Raw genomic sequence first — 15000 nt, forward strand, 5'->3', positions numbered from 1 at the left:
TTTCCCATATCCTTTTCTATAGTCTTGTTTCAAATTCGAGTACTAGACCCTTCTTTAGTATAGCTTGGGGTGTTCTTTATGGTGAGGGTAAGAACGTTCCCGGCGAATGGTGTGATTATATTTCATTTTATATGTTTGGGTTGCATTATATGTCTTGCTGCATTGCTTCTGACCCAAGGGAGTTGGCGGGATACAGGGATGACCTGTCATCCACGAGAAGCTAAGATGAGAAGGGGGAGGGGGAAGGGTGGTGGAGGGGAGGGGGAATAGGTCCGTCTCTTTGATTTAGCTACCTTCCTTATAAAGGGGGAAATGCTCTTGGTATTTAAATAGATAAACAAATGTTTGGACTCATATTTTGATCTTCACTAGGGGAGGTCACCGTGCGTTGATCTTCACTGGGGTAGGTCACCGAACACCCATGATCTCGGGTAGTGGCGAATTGTCGCATGTTTGGATTTGAGGCGCTTTGTCCCGTACTTGGGTTTGTGTTGTTTTTACAAAGGAAGAACATGTAGACAGGAAACCTTTTGGTCCATAACTAGGTCGCATGCTTGGATTTGTGACGTTATGTAAGAGAAGAACATGGCATAGCTCTGGCAAGAAACATCGTAGGAGAAAACACAGAGATGTTAGAAATGTACAGAAGATGGGCGCCGCGCAGTCTTAGAAGCATTATGTATCAGAGAGTTGAACCTAAACTAAACATACTAGCAGAGGACCTCAGGGCCCTCCCAAACATGCGACGAAACACCACAAATCTAAGCATGCGACATTACGTCACAATCCGAGGTCAGAGGCTCCCCCAAGCATGCGACAATTCGCCACTTCCCGAGATTATGGGCGCCCCGTAAACGTCCCCCAGTGAAGATGAACACAAACGTATAAAAATAAACGAACACAATGAACACAAACGTATAAAAATAAAACGTATAAAAATTAAAGAAACGTATAAAAATAAAACGTATAAAAATAAAAAAAGAATCACACCATTCACCGGAGACATTTATACTATCCATCTTTAACACCTCTGCACCATTCCTACAAATCCCAAAGATTTGGAAGAGCCAGAATGGTGATTTCTCTTAAACATGGGATAGATCCAACATCTCCAAAAGGCTACAGGCCAATTTCCTTGCTATGCACTCTCCATAAACCATACGAACGCGTGATCCAAGCAAGTATACATGAAGCAGTCGAGGAACATCTGTCATCTGACCAAGCCTACTTCAGACCAGGTCGCTCGTGCTGGAGTCAGGTACTAAACCTAACGCACTATTTCGAGGATAGGTTCGAGACAAAGCAACTAACAGGCGCTGTCTTTGCTGACAGAACGGCTGCTTATGACACAGCGGACCACAGGGCATTCCTCTTAAAAGTAGCCCAAATGGTGTTGAATTCCACTCTAGTTGGAATAAATGAGTCTCTGCTAGGGAATCGACGATTCTGTGTGGACATGGACGGCAAAAAAAAAAAAAAAAAAAAAAAAAAAAAAGAGACAGAGAGAGAGAGAGCAGATGACACATCCAGAACAGCGGATTCCCGCAGGGCGCTCTCTTGAATCCGATTTCATTTAGCATCTGTACAAACGACCAGCCACAGTACCAGAATCTCCGCTAGTACATATACACAGACGACCTATGTATTACCACTCAATCCGACTGCTTCGCCGCGTTGAAAGAAAGCCACCGGATGCCCTAATTATCCTTTTCATATACTATAAAAAGTGACATTTCAATGCAAACCAAAGGGTTGCGCATTCCACCATCAAGGCCAATAGAAAGCGTAGAATAAGGTGGAACAACATTGAGCTGGTGCACCATTCCTTCCTAGTCTAACTGTCTTTCTCGACAGAACTCTTCCCTTCAGAGAACTGAAAGGCAAATGTCCTGAGTAGACGTGCCAATGGCTCTGACACTGTGTTACTCCACCGCAGAGTATTGTGCCCCGCAAAATAGACCCAGAGCTAGGTAGGTCATGTCGGATAATAACTGGCATCCTAGGATCAACGTCCTTGCCAGCTCTTTACAGACTAGCTGCTGATGTGTTGGCATGGTGTAACCATATTTACATTATGTATAATAGAATGTATTTTGTTTGTATAGACATGGCAGATGCGATGCACGTCATCGCGCGCAAAATCTGTAGCTAGCGCGTCAGTATCGAAGACGGTCTTGTTGAGGGTGCACGTATTTGTGATTGTGTCATTTTGTGTGTGTATCCAAATATAAACCCTAAGTCTTTAATTGCGCACTCATTAGCCACCCAATACACTATCCCACCACGTGAAACCATCTCAAAGATCGAACGGGATAAACAACTGAATGACCCAAGACTCTCACTCCATGGACACCAAGAAATGAAGCGAAGCCTCAAGCCCCTGGAGGGAAGCCGAGCAGCCAGTGGCGGCGCCAGGGGGGGGGGCTTGGGGGGGGGCTTTAGCCCCCCAAAAAGTGGCCAGCCCCCATTAACCCCCCAACTGAAATGAGCAAATTAAAAATTTAAAACGCTCATTGAAATAATTTTATTAAGTGGAATTTTTAATTGCCAGGGCTAAAGATTTGTCAGCCATCAGTGCTAGCCCTACCATTAACCCCCTCCCCTTCTGAAATGAGGATAATATATGTGTATTATCATATTACTATTAGCCCCCCAAAAAAATTTGCTCAGCCCCCCCTTAGCCTCCCCAACTAAAAATTCCTGGCGCCGCCACTGCGAGCAGCTCCATACAGGCTGAAACGTTGGCTGGAATCCGAAAGCGGGCAACACAACGAGGCTCCGCCAAGCCCAGAAGAAACCCTGCTTGAAGGATCGAACCTAAGGAGGAAAGACTGGGTAGCATTCAACAGGGGATCAAGGGCAAACACGGGCAACACTAGAGACAACCTCTCCGCCAAGCCCAGATGAAACCCTGCTTGAAGGATCGAACCTAAGGAGGAAAGACTGGGTAGCATTCAACAGGGGATCAAGGGCAAACATGGGCAACACTAGAGACAGCCTCCATAAGTGGAGATTTGACATCAGCACTGAAGTCCATATGGAGAAATACAGACATTGAGCCACATAGAAAGGATTACAAAGGAAAAACATGCCGACCGGAGACCTTTTAGTAAATAAATAAATGAATAAAGAAATAAATAAGTAATAACATTAAATGAAATAAATTATAACAAATGACAGGCATTACAGCATACTGCTTAGGTGTTTATCTAAATTAATCCTAAAACTTCGAACTGAACTACATTGCGCTGCCTCTGCAGGAAGTTTATTCCATTCATTAACTACACGATTGGCGAAGTCTTCTACCCAATTCCAAATAAATCTACTTCCTGACAGTTTGAGACCATTATTTCTTGTCGGGTTCTCATTCATTGTGAAGATTTCGTCCAGGAATGACCAATTGGTCCTTATGACTTCGACAAAGACCTTTAGGAAGCAGGTGACGCTGTTCTACAGTGGATACGACTTTGTCGCAACAAAACATGATGATTCTTATCCTAGCCATAGAGAAAGAATTTTCTAAACTACTGAAGAAGGGTTTTGTATCCAAAATCGCGAACTAACAATAATGACCACCTACAGTGACGTCATATACCTCCTTTCAAAGGAGTATAACACCATAGAAAGGGATATGGAACATACCTTTAAGGAAATAATAAGCACACAACTAGCCATCACTTTCAATTAAATATGCATAAGAGAAAATATCCTGCCCATACACACACACACACACACACACACACACACACACACACACACACACACACACACACACACACACACACACACACATATATATATATATATATATATATATATATATATATACAAAGCACGAACGAATGATGAACAATGAAACAAGTGTGTCTCACTGACTGGAAGTCCGCGATATGGGAAGCGTGCAAGAGAAGACGGAAGATGGAGAGAGATGAAATAGGGAAGTTTGCAGGAGTGACGTGGCAGAGGTTGGCGCAAGCCTTGTGCGAGTCATGGAATGCTATGAGGGAAATCTTTGTTCTGCAGTGGACTCAAAATGGTTGATGGATGGATTGATGGATTGATAACAGACCACTTAAGTCGAGGGTTATATGAAATGATTTATTAATGTGTTTTGTGACTTGAGGGGTAGAACAGAAGGAAATGGATGGGTGACTTTAGTCGGCTACCCCCCTTGTAAGGGGGAAATATCCTTTTGGCATGTAGTTATAAAGGACATAGGGTGTTGTGCTTTGTAATAAGGACTAGGTGGCGCTGTGTATCTGCGGCCGAAGTGGAGTGCAGGACTCGAACCCACAAAAAAAGCGAGACCAGCACGCTTCCACCAGCGCACTGATATAACAAGATTAAGACATCTAAGTTAAAGGTTAACTCTAGTTAAGTCTAGCTTCTAACCCATTTAAACCTTTTTCTAGGGTAAGACAGAGGTTAAATTGATCTTGGTTAACTCCCATCGTATATAAGGGAGCATTGTCGTGGGCTTTAACAAGGGTGACGGAGGCAGGGTCATCATATTAAGACAACAGGTCAGGACGCAGAGTAATGGGTTTAATTTGGACAAATTTAGGTTTAAGAAGAAAATAGTCAAGAACCGGTTTACCTAACAGAGTGGTTAATTACAAAGGATTACAAAGGCGGAGCATGCCGACAGGAGACCTTTTGGTCCATATCTAGGTCGGATGCGAAAAAAAAATTCACAATGATAAAATAATAAATAAAAATTATAATAATGTAAATAAATAAAATACATAAATAAATGCATTGGTGTTGTTGCGCTGAGCATCTTCAGTACATGATTTCGTTCACGATGAGTGGCAGGGTGTAAAGGACAAATAAGTTAACCAATCATGGATAAGTACTGAAGGACTGAATACTTTTGTACGAAACAGGGACGTGTCCTGAGGAAGTAGAGAGTGGATGGCGACTATTTAGTTTGTTTATTCAAACTGGTAGACAATTTCTTTCCTACTCTTGTTGAACGACTAGTACATAATAAATCACAACTATTCTTTGTTTCATTCCTTTAAATTTTTCTAACCTATTATCAATCTCTACCAAATTGAAACAGATAGATTATGAGAGGCAAAAGTAGTAGGCAATGGAATAGTCTTAGTAACCATCTAGTTAGCGCTGAAACAATAATTGGTTGCTTTAATAGAAGATGAGATCAACTTTATGAATGACCGGTGGTAAAGGACACGGAACTACTTAGTGTAGGCCCTAGGGTCTATGGAGTCTCCTTCATTCTTATGTTCGTATGCGTTTTTCAATTCATTGAAGTTCACAACCCAACCAAACAGGATCAAACCCCACATCATGTGCAATTTGATCAACGAAAATCTATTTCAAAAGTCATTAAATTTAATTGTTTTTGAGTTGACGCAACAACATGGCCAAACAGCTCGATATTTTCATAAAAAAAATAACTTCTTTGTTTATGAGTATGGAATTCAAATATTAATTTACGTCCTGTGAGGATATCAATATTGTCCTGGTGCTTCTGTCTGTCCATACACATAGATTTTAATACTGATTATCAAATATTCCACATTACGAGTGATTTTTATTCATTTATTTATATTATAATTTTAATGCAATGGTTTCCAACCTGGGGTCTTTGGGGTCCTACAGAGCTTCAAAAGGGGGACCACAAGCCTGAAACTAAATGTAGTAAGCGAATGCACAGCGATTGAATTTAGTAATGAAGTGTTATCTGGTGGGATAATGAACAGAGCTACATAAGTGTAGAGAGAATGACCGTTCTGATGCAAAATTATGGCGTAATCTTTTTCGAGCGTCTCAGCTTGTTCTCACTATCACTGTCTCTTCAGTCTTGTATCATTTTCCAACGCTGAAGATGATCAGATTGTGGGATAGTGAACAGAGCTACATAAGTGTAGAGAGAATGACCGTTTTGATGCAAAATTAAGGCGTAATCTTTTTCGAGCGTCTCAGCTTGTTCTCACTATCAATGTCTCTTCAGTCTTGTATCATTTTCCAACGCTGAAGATGATCAGATTCACTGTTACACTGCTTAGACGACACTGCGTTAAGGCTTCTAGAACGTCATAATCCAACAGGATTTCTAGGACCTTTCTTTATAGAAATAATGTCGCTCATTAGTCGTTTGAAATTCTATATCTTTTTAGTCTAATAATAACAAGGCACCCAGGATGTCTAGAGAGTAAGCAACCATGAAACTTAGCCTGTGTGTGTGTGTGTGTGTGTGTGTGTGTGTGTGTGTGTGTGTGTGTGTGCGCGCGCGCGTGTGTGCGTGCGTGCGTACGTGCGTATGCCTGTTTTCCATATACGTACATACATGTGTTTTTGTATGCATGTGTGTATGTGCGAATACCACAACATACCACAAAATAACACCAAAATGGCGGACTATGAATATACGGTAGGTGCCATAGGAAATAGTTTGAAAATAAGACAGGAACATTATCAATAATAATAATTATTATTTTTATTATTACTATCAATATTATTATCATTATTATTATTACTGTTATCAACAATTATTATTTTCTATTTCATTAAACATTATTAATTCATTATTGATTTTTGTTGTAATTCTATTGTTAAACATTAATATTTATATTAATTTTTATTAATCTTTGTTATTGATTTCTTTGTTATCAGTTATTAATTGTCATTGTTAATTTTAGTTATTAAATGTGATTTTTTACTTGATATTCATATTAAGATATTTCTATAATTGTTATTATCAATATTATTATTACTATTATTTTTATTATCATGATTATTAATACAATTGTTATAATTATTATTATCAACTGTCAATAGTGCTATTATTGAATGTCATTGCTATCATCCTTACTATTGATCGTTGATAATATTTTTATCATTTATGATTATTCTTATTATGAGTTATCGTGATTATTGCCATTACATATTATTTGCTATTCGCTATTATTTGATATTCACTAGTATTTGATGTTATTTGTTATTATTTGGCGTTATTTACTATTCTTTGATGTTATTTGCTGTTATTTGCCACTTGATATTATTTGTCATTCGTTATTATTTCCTATTAGCTGTTACTTGTTACTCGTTATTATTGTATTGATAATTACCATTCTGCCATGTTTCCTCCTGGCTAAATCTCTCTCTCTCTCTCTCTGTCTCTCTGTCTCTTCGCATCCACCGACCGCCTTTGCAGCTGATCGCCGTCGTCTCAGTGTTCTTCATCGTGGTGTCAATTCTGTCGTTTTGCCTCAAGACTCACCCGAGCATGCGCGTCCCGGTCATCGTCAACGTCACCGTGCAAGGATTCGGCGGCGGCGCCAACGTCACACGCTGGTACCTCAACAAGGACAGGTGAGGGCGCAGAGAGAGAGAGAGAGAGAGAGAGAGAGAGAGAGAGAGAGAGAGAGAGAGAGAGAGAGAGAGAGAGAGAGAGAGAGAGAGAGAGAGAGAGAGAGAGAGAGAGAGAGAGAGAGAGAGAGAGAGAGAGAGAGAGAGAGAGAGAGAGAGGGAGAGGGAGAGAGAGAGAGAGAGAGAATCAGTGTGTGTGTTAGTGTGTGTGTAGTGCGTTTACGTGTATTCACCTCGGATCTGCTGCAGTCTCTGTCGAGACAGCCAGACACCACCCTACGGCAGTGAGCTCAGAGCTCATTATTTGCCGATCTGTGTGTATATGTGTGTGCGTGTGTGTTTGGTGTTGTTAGCGTGAGTGTCTGGTTGTGTTTGTGTATGTTAGTGTGCGTGTGTGTGTGTATGTGTGTGTGATTCACCATGGTCTTAGACCACGTGTTGGACTCGTGATCGACAGCTATTACCCTCACGTGTGTGTGTGTGTGTGTGTGTGTTTTGTGTGTTAGTGTATGTGTGTACGTGTGTGTATGTTAGTGTGTGTATTAGTGTGTGTGTGAAGGGGGGTTCCCGGGGATGGGGGGTGGGGGGTGGGACAAGCCAGCTCATCTATCCTTTTGTCGTTATTACTGTTATTATGATTGTTATCATTACCGTTATTATCATCGTTAATACTTGCCATTCCTTTTTGTGATGATAATTTATTGTTAATGTTATTGCTATCCCTAATGTTATTAACAGTTCCGATTTAAATATTTATTTGATTTATTTATTCAATATTCGTTTTATTTTTGTTTCTTTGACTAATATATTGTCATTATTATTATTATTATTATCATTATTATTATTATTATTATTATTATTATTATTATTATTATTATTATTATTATTATTATTGTTATTATTATCATAAGGACTTGTTTTTAGTATTCTAATTATTTATCTTATTTTTATTATTATTTTCATAATGATTACTATTATTGTCATTATGATAATTGCTATTATTACTATTATTGTTACTATTCGTTATTATTATTATTATTGTTATTATCATTATTATTATTATCATTATTATTATTGTCATTATTATTATTATCATTATTGTTATTATTATTATTATTATTATTATTATTATTATCATTATTATTATTATTATTTTCATTATTATTCATTATTATTCATTATTATCATTTTCTTAACTATTATTCATTATTATTCATTATTATTTTTATCAATATTCATTATTATTATTATTATTATTATCATTATTATTATTGTCATTATTATTATTATCATTATTATTATTATTATTATATTATTATTATTATCATTATTATTATTATTATTATTCATTATTATTTATATCATTATTCATTATTATTATAATTTTAACTATTATTCATTATTATTCATTATTATTTTATCATTATTCATTATTATTATTATAATTATTATATTATTATTATTATTATTATCATTATTATTATCATCATCATAATTATTATTGTGGATAGGAGGTAAAGGGAACACGGGCTGAGGGAAATACTTTTATTCCTGACTAGTTTCGCCTGAGTGGCTTCTTCAGAGGAACATAGTTTGAAGTCAAGTTGGTCAGTATATATATGGCAAAAGATGGAACGTGGCAAAGTGTCAGGTTGGTCCCCCACTCGACCCCCCAACCTGACACTTTGCCACGTTCCTTCTTTTGCCATATATATATTGACCAACTTGACTTCAAACTATGTTCCTCTGAAGAAGCCACTCAGGCGAAACTAGTCAGGAATAAAAGTATTTCCCTCAGCCCGTGTTCCCTTTACCTCCTATCCACATTCGTCACAATGTATACACATAATTATTATTATTATTATTATTATTATTATTATTATTATTATTATTATTATTATTATTATTATTATTATTATTATTATTATTATTATTATTATTATTATTATTATCATTTATTGGCTACCTTCCTTGCAAGGGTAGAAAAAAAAACCTTGATATATGCATCATTATCATTATCACTATTATCTTATTTGTTAATTTTTATCATCATTATCATTATCCTTTTCCCCCACAACGTTGCTTGACCTCTTGCGCCGCCGCCATGACAGGACGGATCCCCACGAGGCTTTCTTTTACGTAGAGGCTGTGTGCAACGCCTGGTTCACCTTCGAGATCCTAGTTCGATTCTCAGTCAGCCCCAACAAGCTCGAGTTCATGAAGAACACCATTCACGTCATCGACTTTGTGGCAACGCTCAGCTTCTACATGGATATCGTCCTCAACCAGACGCAGTTTGCATCCAAGGGTAAGAAGAAGAGGAAGAGGAAGAAGAAGAAGGAGAAGAGGAAGAAGAAGGAGAAGAGGTAGAAGAAGAGAAAGAAGAAGAGGAAGAAGAAGGACATTTCGTCCGCGTCTCTGTTGACATTGTTATGACGAAATACCCTTTCTTCTTCTTCTTCTTCTTTTTCTTCTTCTTCTTCCTCTTCTTCCTCTTCTTCTTCTTCTTCTTCTTCTTCTTCTTCAATTCATATTCTTGGGTTTCTATGACGTCAGCATGTTCTTGGGTTCTTATGACGTCACGGTCTTGGGTTTTTTATGACATCATGATCTTGGGGATCTGTGACGTCATGTCGTCATTATTGGACTGTGATGACGTAATAACGCTGTTCTAGCACTTTATTTATTGATTCATTTATATATTATCTCTCCAACATCATTGTGGACTGTCATCATTGTACAGGGTGGACCAAAAAGCACTGTGAGGTTTCCAATTGTCAAAAACTGCCGCCTTTATGAGGGAGATAGCCAAGTGGATGGCACTTACCTACCCCCACCCATTCCACTCCCCCCCTTCCCATCTTAGCTCCTCATGGATGACGGGTCATCCCTGTATCCCGCCCACCGCCCTGGGTCAGAAGCAATGCAGCAAGACGCAGCACAACCACAGCAAGGCCGCTTTACTTCATTAGCGACCTCCCCGTTCCTTATGCAGAAAAAGAGAAGACGAGGAGAAATCCCTTCGGGCTGCGTCATATATCGTTCACATATAAGAACCCCCCACCCCCCATCCCCCGCCCCTCCCTTGCTCAACAGTATTATCTATGGACAGTCCCTCTCCACTCATCCCTTGCTCCTGCCTTCTCCCTTCCTTGCTCAACAGACATTCACCTATTTCTCAACGCTCCCTTTCACCCCATCCATCCATCTCATCCTCGGTCGGGTCGTCCTTATTACTTCAGATGCATGATTTTGATGGGAGAATTTCACCATTTAGGTGACATGCTATATTTGGCCCATAATTGATGTCCAGGTCCATAAAATCCAAAAGAAAGAAAGAAAAAAAAGGTAAATTGATAAAGAAATCACAAATTGCAACCAATCCTCACCGACTTTTGGGCTACTCTGTATCATGTGTGTATGAAATATATATATATATATATATATATATATATATATATATATATGTATATATATATATGATATATATGTATACACGCACTTGTACCTTTAACTCAAACATTCCTTTAACCCATGCTCATTTCCTCTTCTCCCTCCTCTTCCCCCTCCTCCTCTTCCTCCTGCTCCCCTTCCTATCCCTCCTCCTCTTCCTCCCCTTTCTCCTCTACCCCGCTTCCTCCTCCTCTTCCTCCCCTTCCTCCTCCTCTTCCTCCCCTTCCTCCTCCTCTTTCCCTCCTCCTCTTCCTCCTCCCCCTCCTCCCGCAGACGACAACGCCGGGAAAGCGGCGGAGGTCATCGAGTTCTTCAGCATCATCCGGATCCTGAGACTCTTCAAGCTGACGCGTCACTCCGGAGGACTCAAGATCCTGATTCACACCTTCAAAGCCTCAGCCAAGGAGCTCACCCTCCTCGTCTTCTTCCTCGTCCTCGGCATCGTCATCTTCGCTAGCCTCGTCTACTACGCAGAGAGGCTCCAGGTGGGTGATGACCATAGGGCGTTGGGAATGGAGTTGTCTTCAGGATTCTCTGTGAGTAGCGACCTTAGGGCGTTGGGAATGGGGTTGTCTTCAGGATTCTCTGTGAGTAGCGACCTTAGGGCGTTGGGAATGGGGTTGTCTTCAGGATTCTCTGTGAGTAGCGACCTTAGGGCGTTGGGAATGGGGTTGTCTTCAGAATTCTCAGTGAGTAGCGACCTTAGGGCGTTGGAAATGGGGTTGTCTTCAGGATTCTCTGTGAGTAGTGACCTTAGGGCGTTGGGAATGGGGTTGTCTTCAGGATTCTCTGTGAGTAGCGACCTTAGGGCGTTGGGAATGGGGTTGTCTTCAGGATTCTCTGTGAGTAGCGACCTTAGGGCGTTGGAAAGGGGGTGGGCGACGACCTTAGGGCATTGGACAAGAGGTAGCTGTGACCTTAGAGCATTGAAAATGGGGTAGGCAGCGACCTTAGGTCATTGGAAAGGGGTTAGCGGCGACCTTGGGTCATTGGAAATAGGGTGGGCGGCGACCTTAGGGCATTGGCAATAGGGGTGGGTAGCGACCTTAGGGCATTGGTAAGGGGTTGTCCTTAGTCTTGTCTTTTAGTAGAGACCTTAGTTCGCTGCTGGGCATCAGGATTGCGGGACTCGAACCCGGTATTAGGAGGAAGATACGAATCCCGACCGCTTCCGGTGACGGTCCTTGGGTCTTTCTTTGTCCTCCTTCAGGTCACGACCTCCTCCACCTCCTCCTCCTCCTTCAGGTCACGACCTCCTCCACCTCCTCCTCCTTCAGGTTACGACCTCCTCCACCTATTCCTCCTTCAGGTCACGACCTCCTCCACCTCCTCCTCCTCCTTCAGGTCACGACCTCCTCCACCTCCTCCTCCTCCTTCAGGTCACGACCTCCTCCACCTCCTCCTCCTCCTCCTCCTCCTTCAGGTCACGACCTCCTCCACCTCCTCCTCCTCCTTGAGGTCACGACCTCCTCCACCTACTCCTCCTTCAGGTCACGACCTCCTCCACCTCCTCCTCCTCCTCTTTCAGGTCACGACCTCCTCCACCTCCTCCTCCTCCTTCAGGTCACGACCTCCACCTCCTCCTCCTCCTTCAGGTCACGACCTCCTCCACCACCTCCTCCTCCTTCAGGTCACGACCTCCTCCACCTCCTCCTCCTCCTTCAGGTCACGACCTCCTCCACCTCCTCCTCCTCCTTCAGGTCACGACCTCCTCCACCTCCTCCTCCTCCTCCTTCAGGTCACGACCTCCTCTACCTCCTCCTCCTCCTTCAGGTCACGACCTCCTCCTCCACCTCCTTCTTCAGGTATCAGGACCTTACCTCGTTGTCTCCTCCTGGTTCCAGGTGAACCCGAGGAACGACTTCAAGAGCATCCCGGAGGGTCTGTGGTGGGCCATCGTGACCATGACGACGGTGGGCTACGGGGACATGGTCCCCCGGACCTACATTGGCATGTTCGTCGGGGCTCTGTGTGCCATCGCCGGCGTCCTCACCATCTCCCTCCCAGTTCCTGTCATCGTCTCCAACTTCTCCATGTTCTACAGCCACACGCAGGTCAGTCAGTCACGCTTTGGGGGGGGGGGGGACTTCTGAGGGGCTCGTTTTGAGGCCAAAGAATATTTTTTTTTTTTTTTTTTTTTTTTTTTTAATAAGAAGAACCATTTTCATCACCAGCGTAGTTCAGTGGGTAGAATGAGTGTCAGGTAAGTTGGGGTTCTGGTAGAGCTGCTGCTATTATTATTATTATTATCATCATCATTAGCCTATTAGGTTGGACTAGTAATTGGTTGAAAGGTCGAAAACAGAGAGTTGTTTTAAATGGAAAAACTTCTGGATGGAAAAATGTTGCAAGTGGAGTTCCTCAGGGTTCCGTTCTTGGGCCACTTCTATTCATAGTATATATAAATGATATAGACAATGGACTAAAATCTACTGTTTCCAAATTTGCTGATGATACAAAACTGTGCGGAGTGGCAAATGATCACTCAAACCAATTAGATATTCAAGAAGATTTAGATCAATTACAGCAATGGTCTGAAAAGTGGCTAATGAAATTTAACACAAGTAAATGCAAGGTAATGCACATAGGTAAAAATAACAGTAAGTACGATTACAAGTTATTTGGAAATTCGTTAACAAAAGTGGATAGTGAAAAAGATCTCGGCGTAATTATCAGTAACGACCTCAAATCATCCAAGCAGTGTATTTCAGCCTCTGAGAAAGCAAATAAGATTCTGGGATTGATTGCGCGATCTTTTGATTTCAAAAGTCCATCACTCATTAACAAGCTATATAAATCGTTAGTTCGTCCACATTTGGAATATGCTGTTTCCGTATGGTCACCGAATCTCATTAAAGACATTGACAGACTGGAAAAAGTACAACGGCGAGCCACAAAACTGATTCCAAATATCAAAAATAAATCATACGAAAATCGACTTAAGCACATGAATCTGTTTTCCCTAAAAAAGCGTAGACTCAGAGGTGACTTGATACAGGTCTTTAAGATTTTAAAGGGAATTGACAACATCAAAAGTGACCAAATTTTCACATTGAATGAGAATCAGACAAGAAACAATGGTCTCAAACTGTCCGGAAATAGATTCAATTTGGAAGTAGGTAGAAACAACTTTGCCAACCGTGTAGTTAATGAATGGAATAAACTTCCTGCACAGGTAGTGCAATGTAGTTCAGTTCGAAGCTTTAAGAATCATTTAGATAAATACCTAAGTAAGATGCTGTAATGATTATAATTTATGTTATATTATTTGTTTTTGTTTTGTTATAATTTGTCTGTCTGATTTTCATTTATTATTAGTTATATGTCAATTTATAATCATTTACTATTTACCTTTTTGTTTGTTATTCAACTATACCTATGCATTTATTTATGTATTTTATTTGTTATTTTTACATTATTATATTTTTAATTTATTATTAATATGATTTTTTTTTTTTTTTTTTTTTTTTTTTTTTTTTGCATCCGACCTAGATATGGATCAAAAGGTCTCCTGTCGGCATGCTCCGCCTTTGTAATCCTTTGTAATCATCATCATTATCATTATCATCATTATCATCATTATCATATTTTTTAGGGTGGGGCTGAGGCAGAGTTGTCGTTTTGGGAGAAGCCATTGGAGTGAAAGTGTGAAGAAAAGCCATTTTCTTCATCAGCGTAGTTCAGTTTTCATTTTATGATTTCAAAACTTCTAGCAATGTCTTCTGTCTATTTATCTTTATCACTGCAGATGGCCTGATTTTTTAAATTCTTTTTATTTATTAATTCCACTTACGTATTTACTTAGTTACTATTTTATATTCTTTATTCTACTTCCGTCTTGTGTATTTATTCATTCATTAACATTGTCATGATATTGATTTGATTGTTTTCAATTTGTTTTTATCGATTTGTCTATCTAACCTCCCCCACAATGCTGCTATTTCTATCTTCTGCGTTTATTCATTCATTAAAATTATCATTATATTGATTTTTTTTTTTTTTTGTCTATCCAATCTTCGCCCGCAATGCTGCTATTTCTATCTTCTGCATTCATTCATTTATCAAAATTATCATTATATTGATTTCATTCTTTTCCATTTTTTCTTTTTTTATTGATTTGTCTATCCAATCTTCGCCCGCAATGTTGTAGGCGCGGTCCAAACTTCCCAAGAAACGTCGTCGAGTGTTGCCGGTCGAGCAACCCCGGCG

At 40.2% G+C, this 15000-nt stretch overlaps 1 protein-coding gene across 1 annotated transcript in view; it reads left to right on the plus strand.

The window, feature by feature from the left end:
• The window catches only part of LOC143041158 (uncharacterized), a 74256-nt gene that overhangs the window by 43614 nt on the left and 15642 nt on the right, over positions 1-15000 (plus strand). The window contains exons 6-10 of the mRNA XM_076212973.1: positions 7184-7341; positions 9450-9646; positions 11065-11276; positions 12636-12845; positions 14942-15000. The exon at positions 14942-15000 is cut by the window's right edge and continues 107 nt beyond it. Coding sequence (XP_076069088.1) covers positions 7184-7341; positions 9450-9646; positions 11065-11276; positions 12636-12845; positions 14942-15000 — 836 coding nt within the window. The remainder of the gene's footprint in view (positions 1-7183; positions 7342-9449; positions 9647-11064; positions 11277-12635; positions 12846-14941) is intronic.

Source organism: Oratosquilla oratoria, chromosome 30 (assembly GCF_046742065.1).
Source record: "Oratosquilla oratoria isolate Oo_2021 chromosome 30, ASM4674206v1, whole genome shotgun sequence".
NCBI lineage: Eukaryota > Metazoa > Arthropoda > Malacostraca > Stomatopoda > Squillidae > Oratosquilla > Oratosquilla oratoria.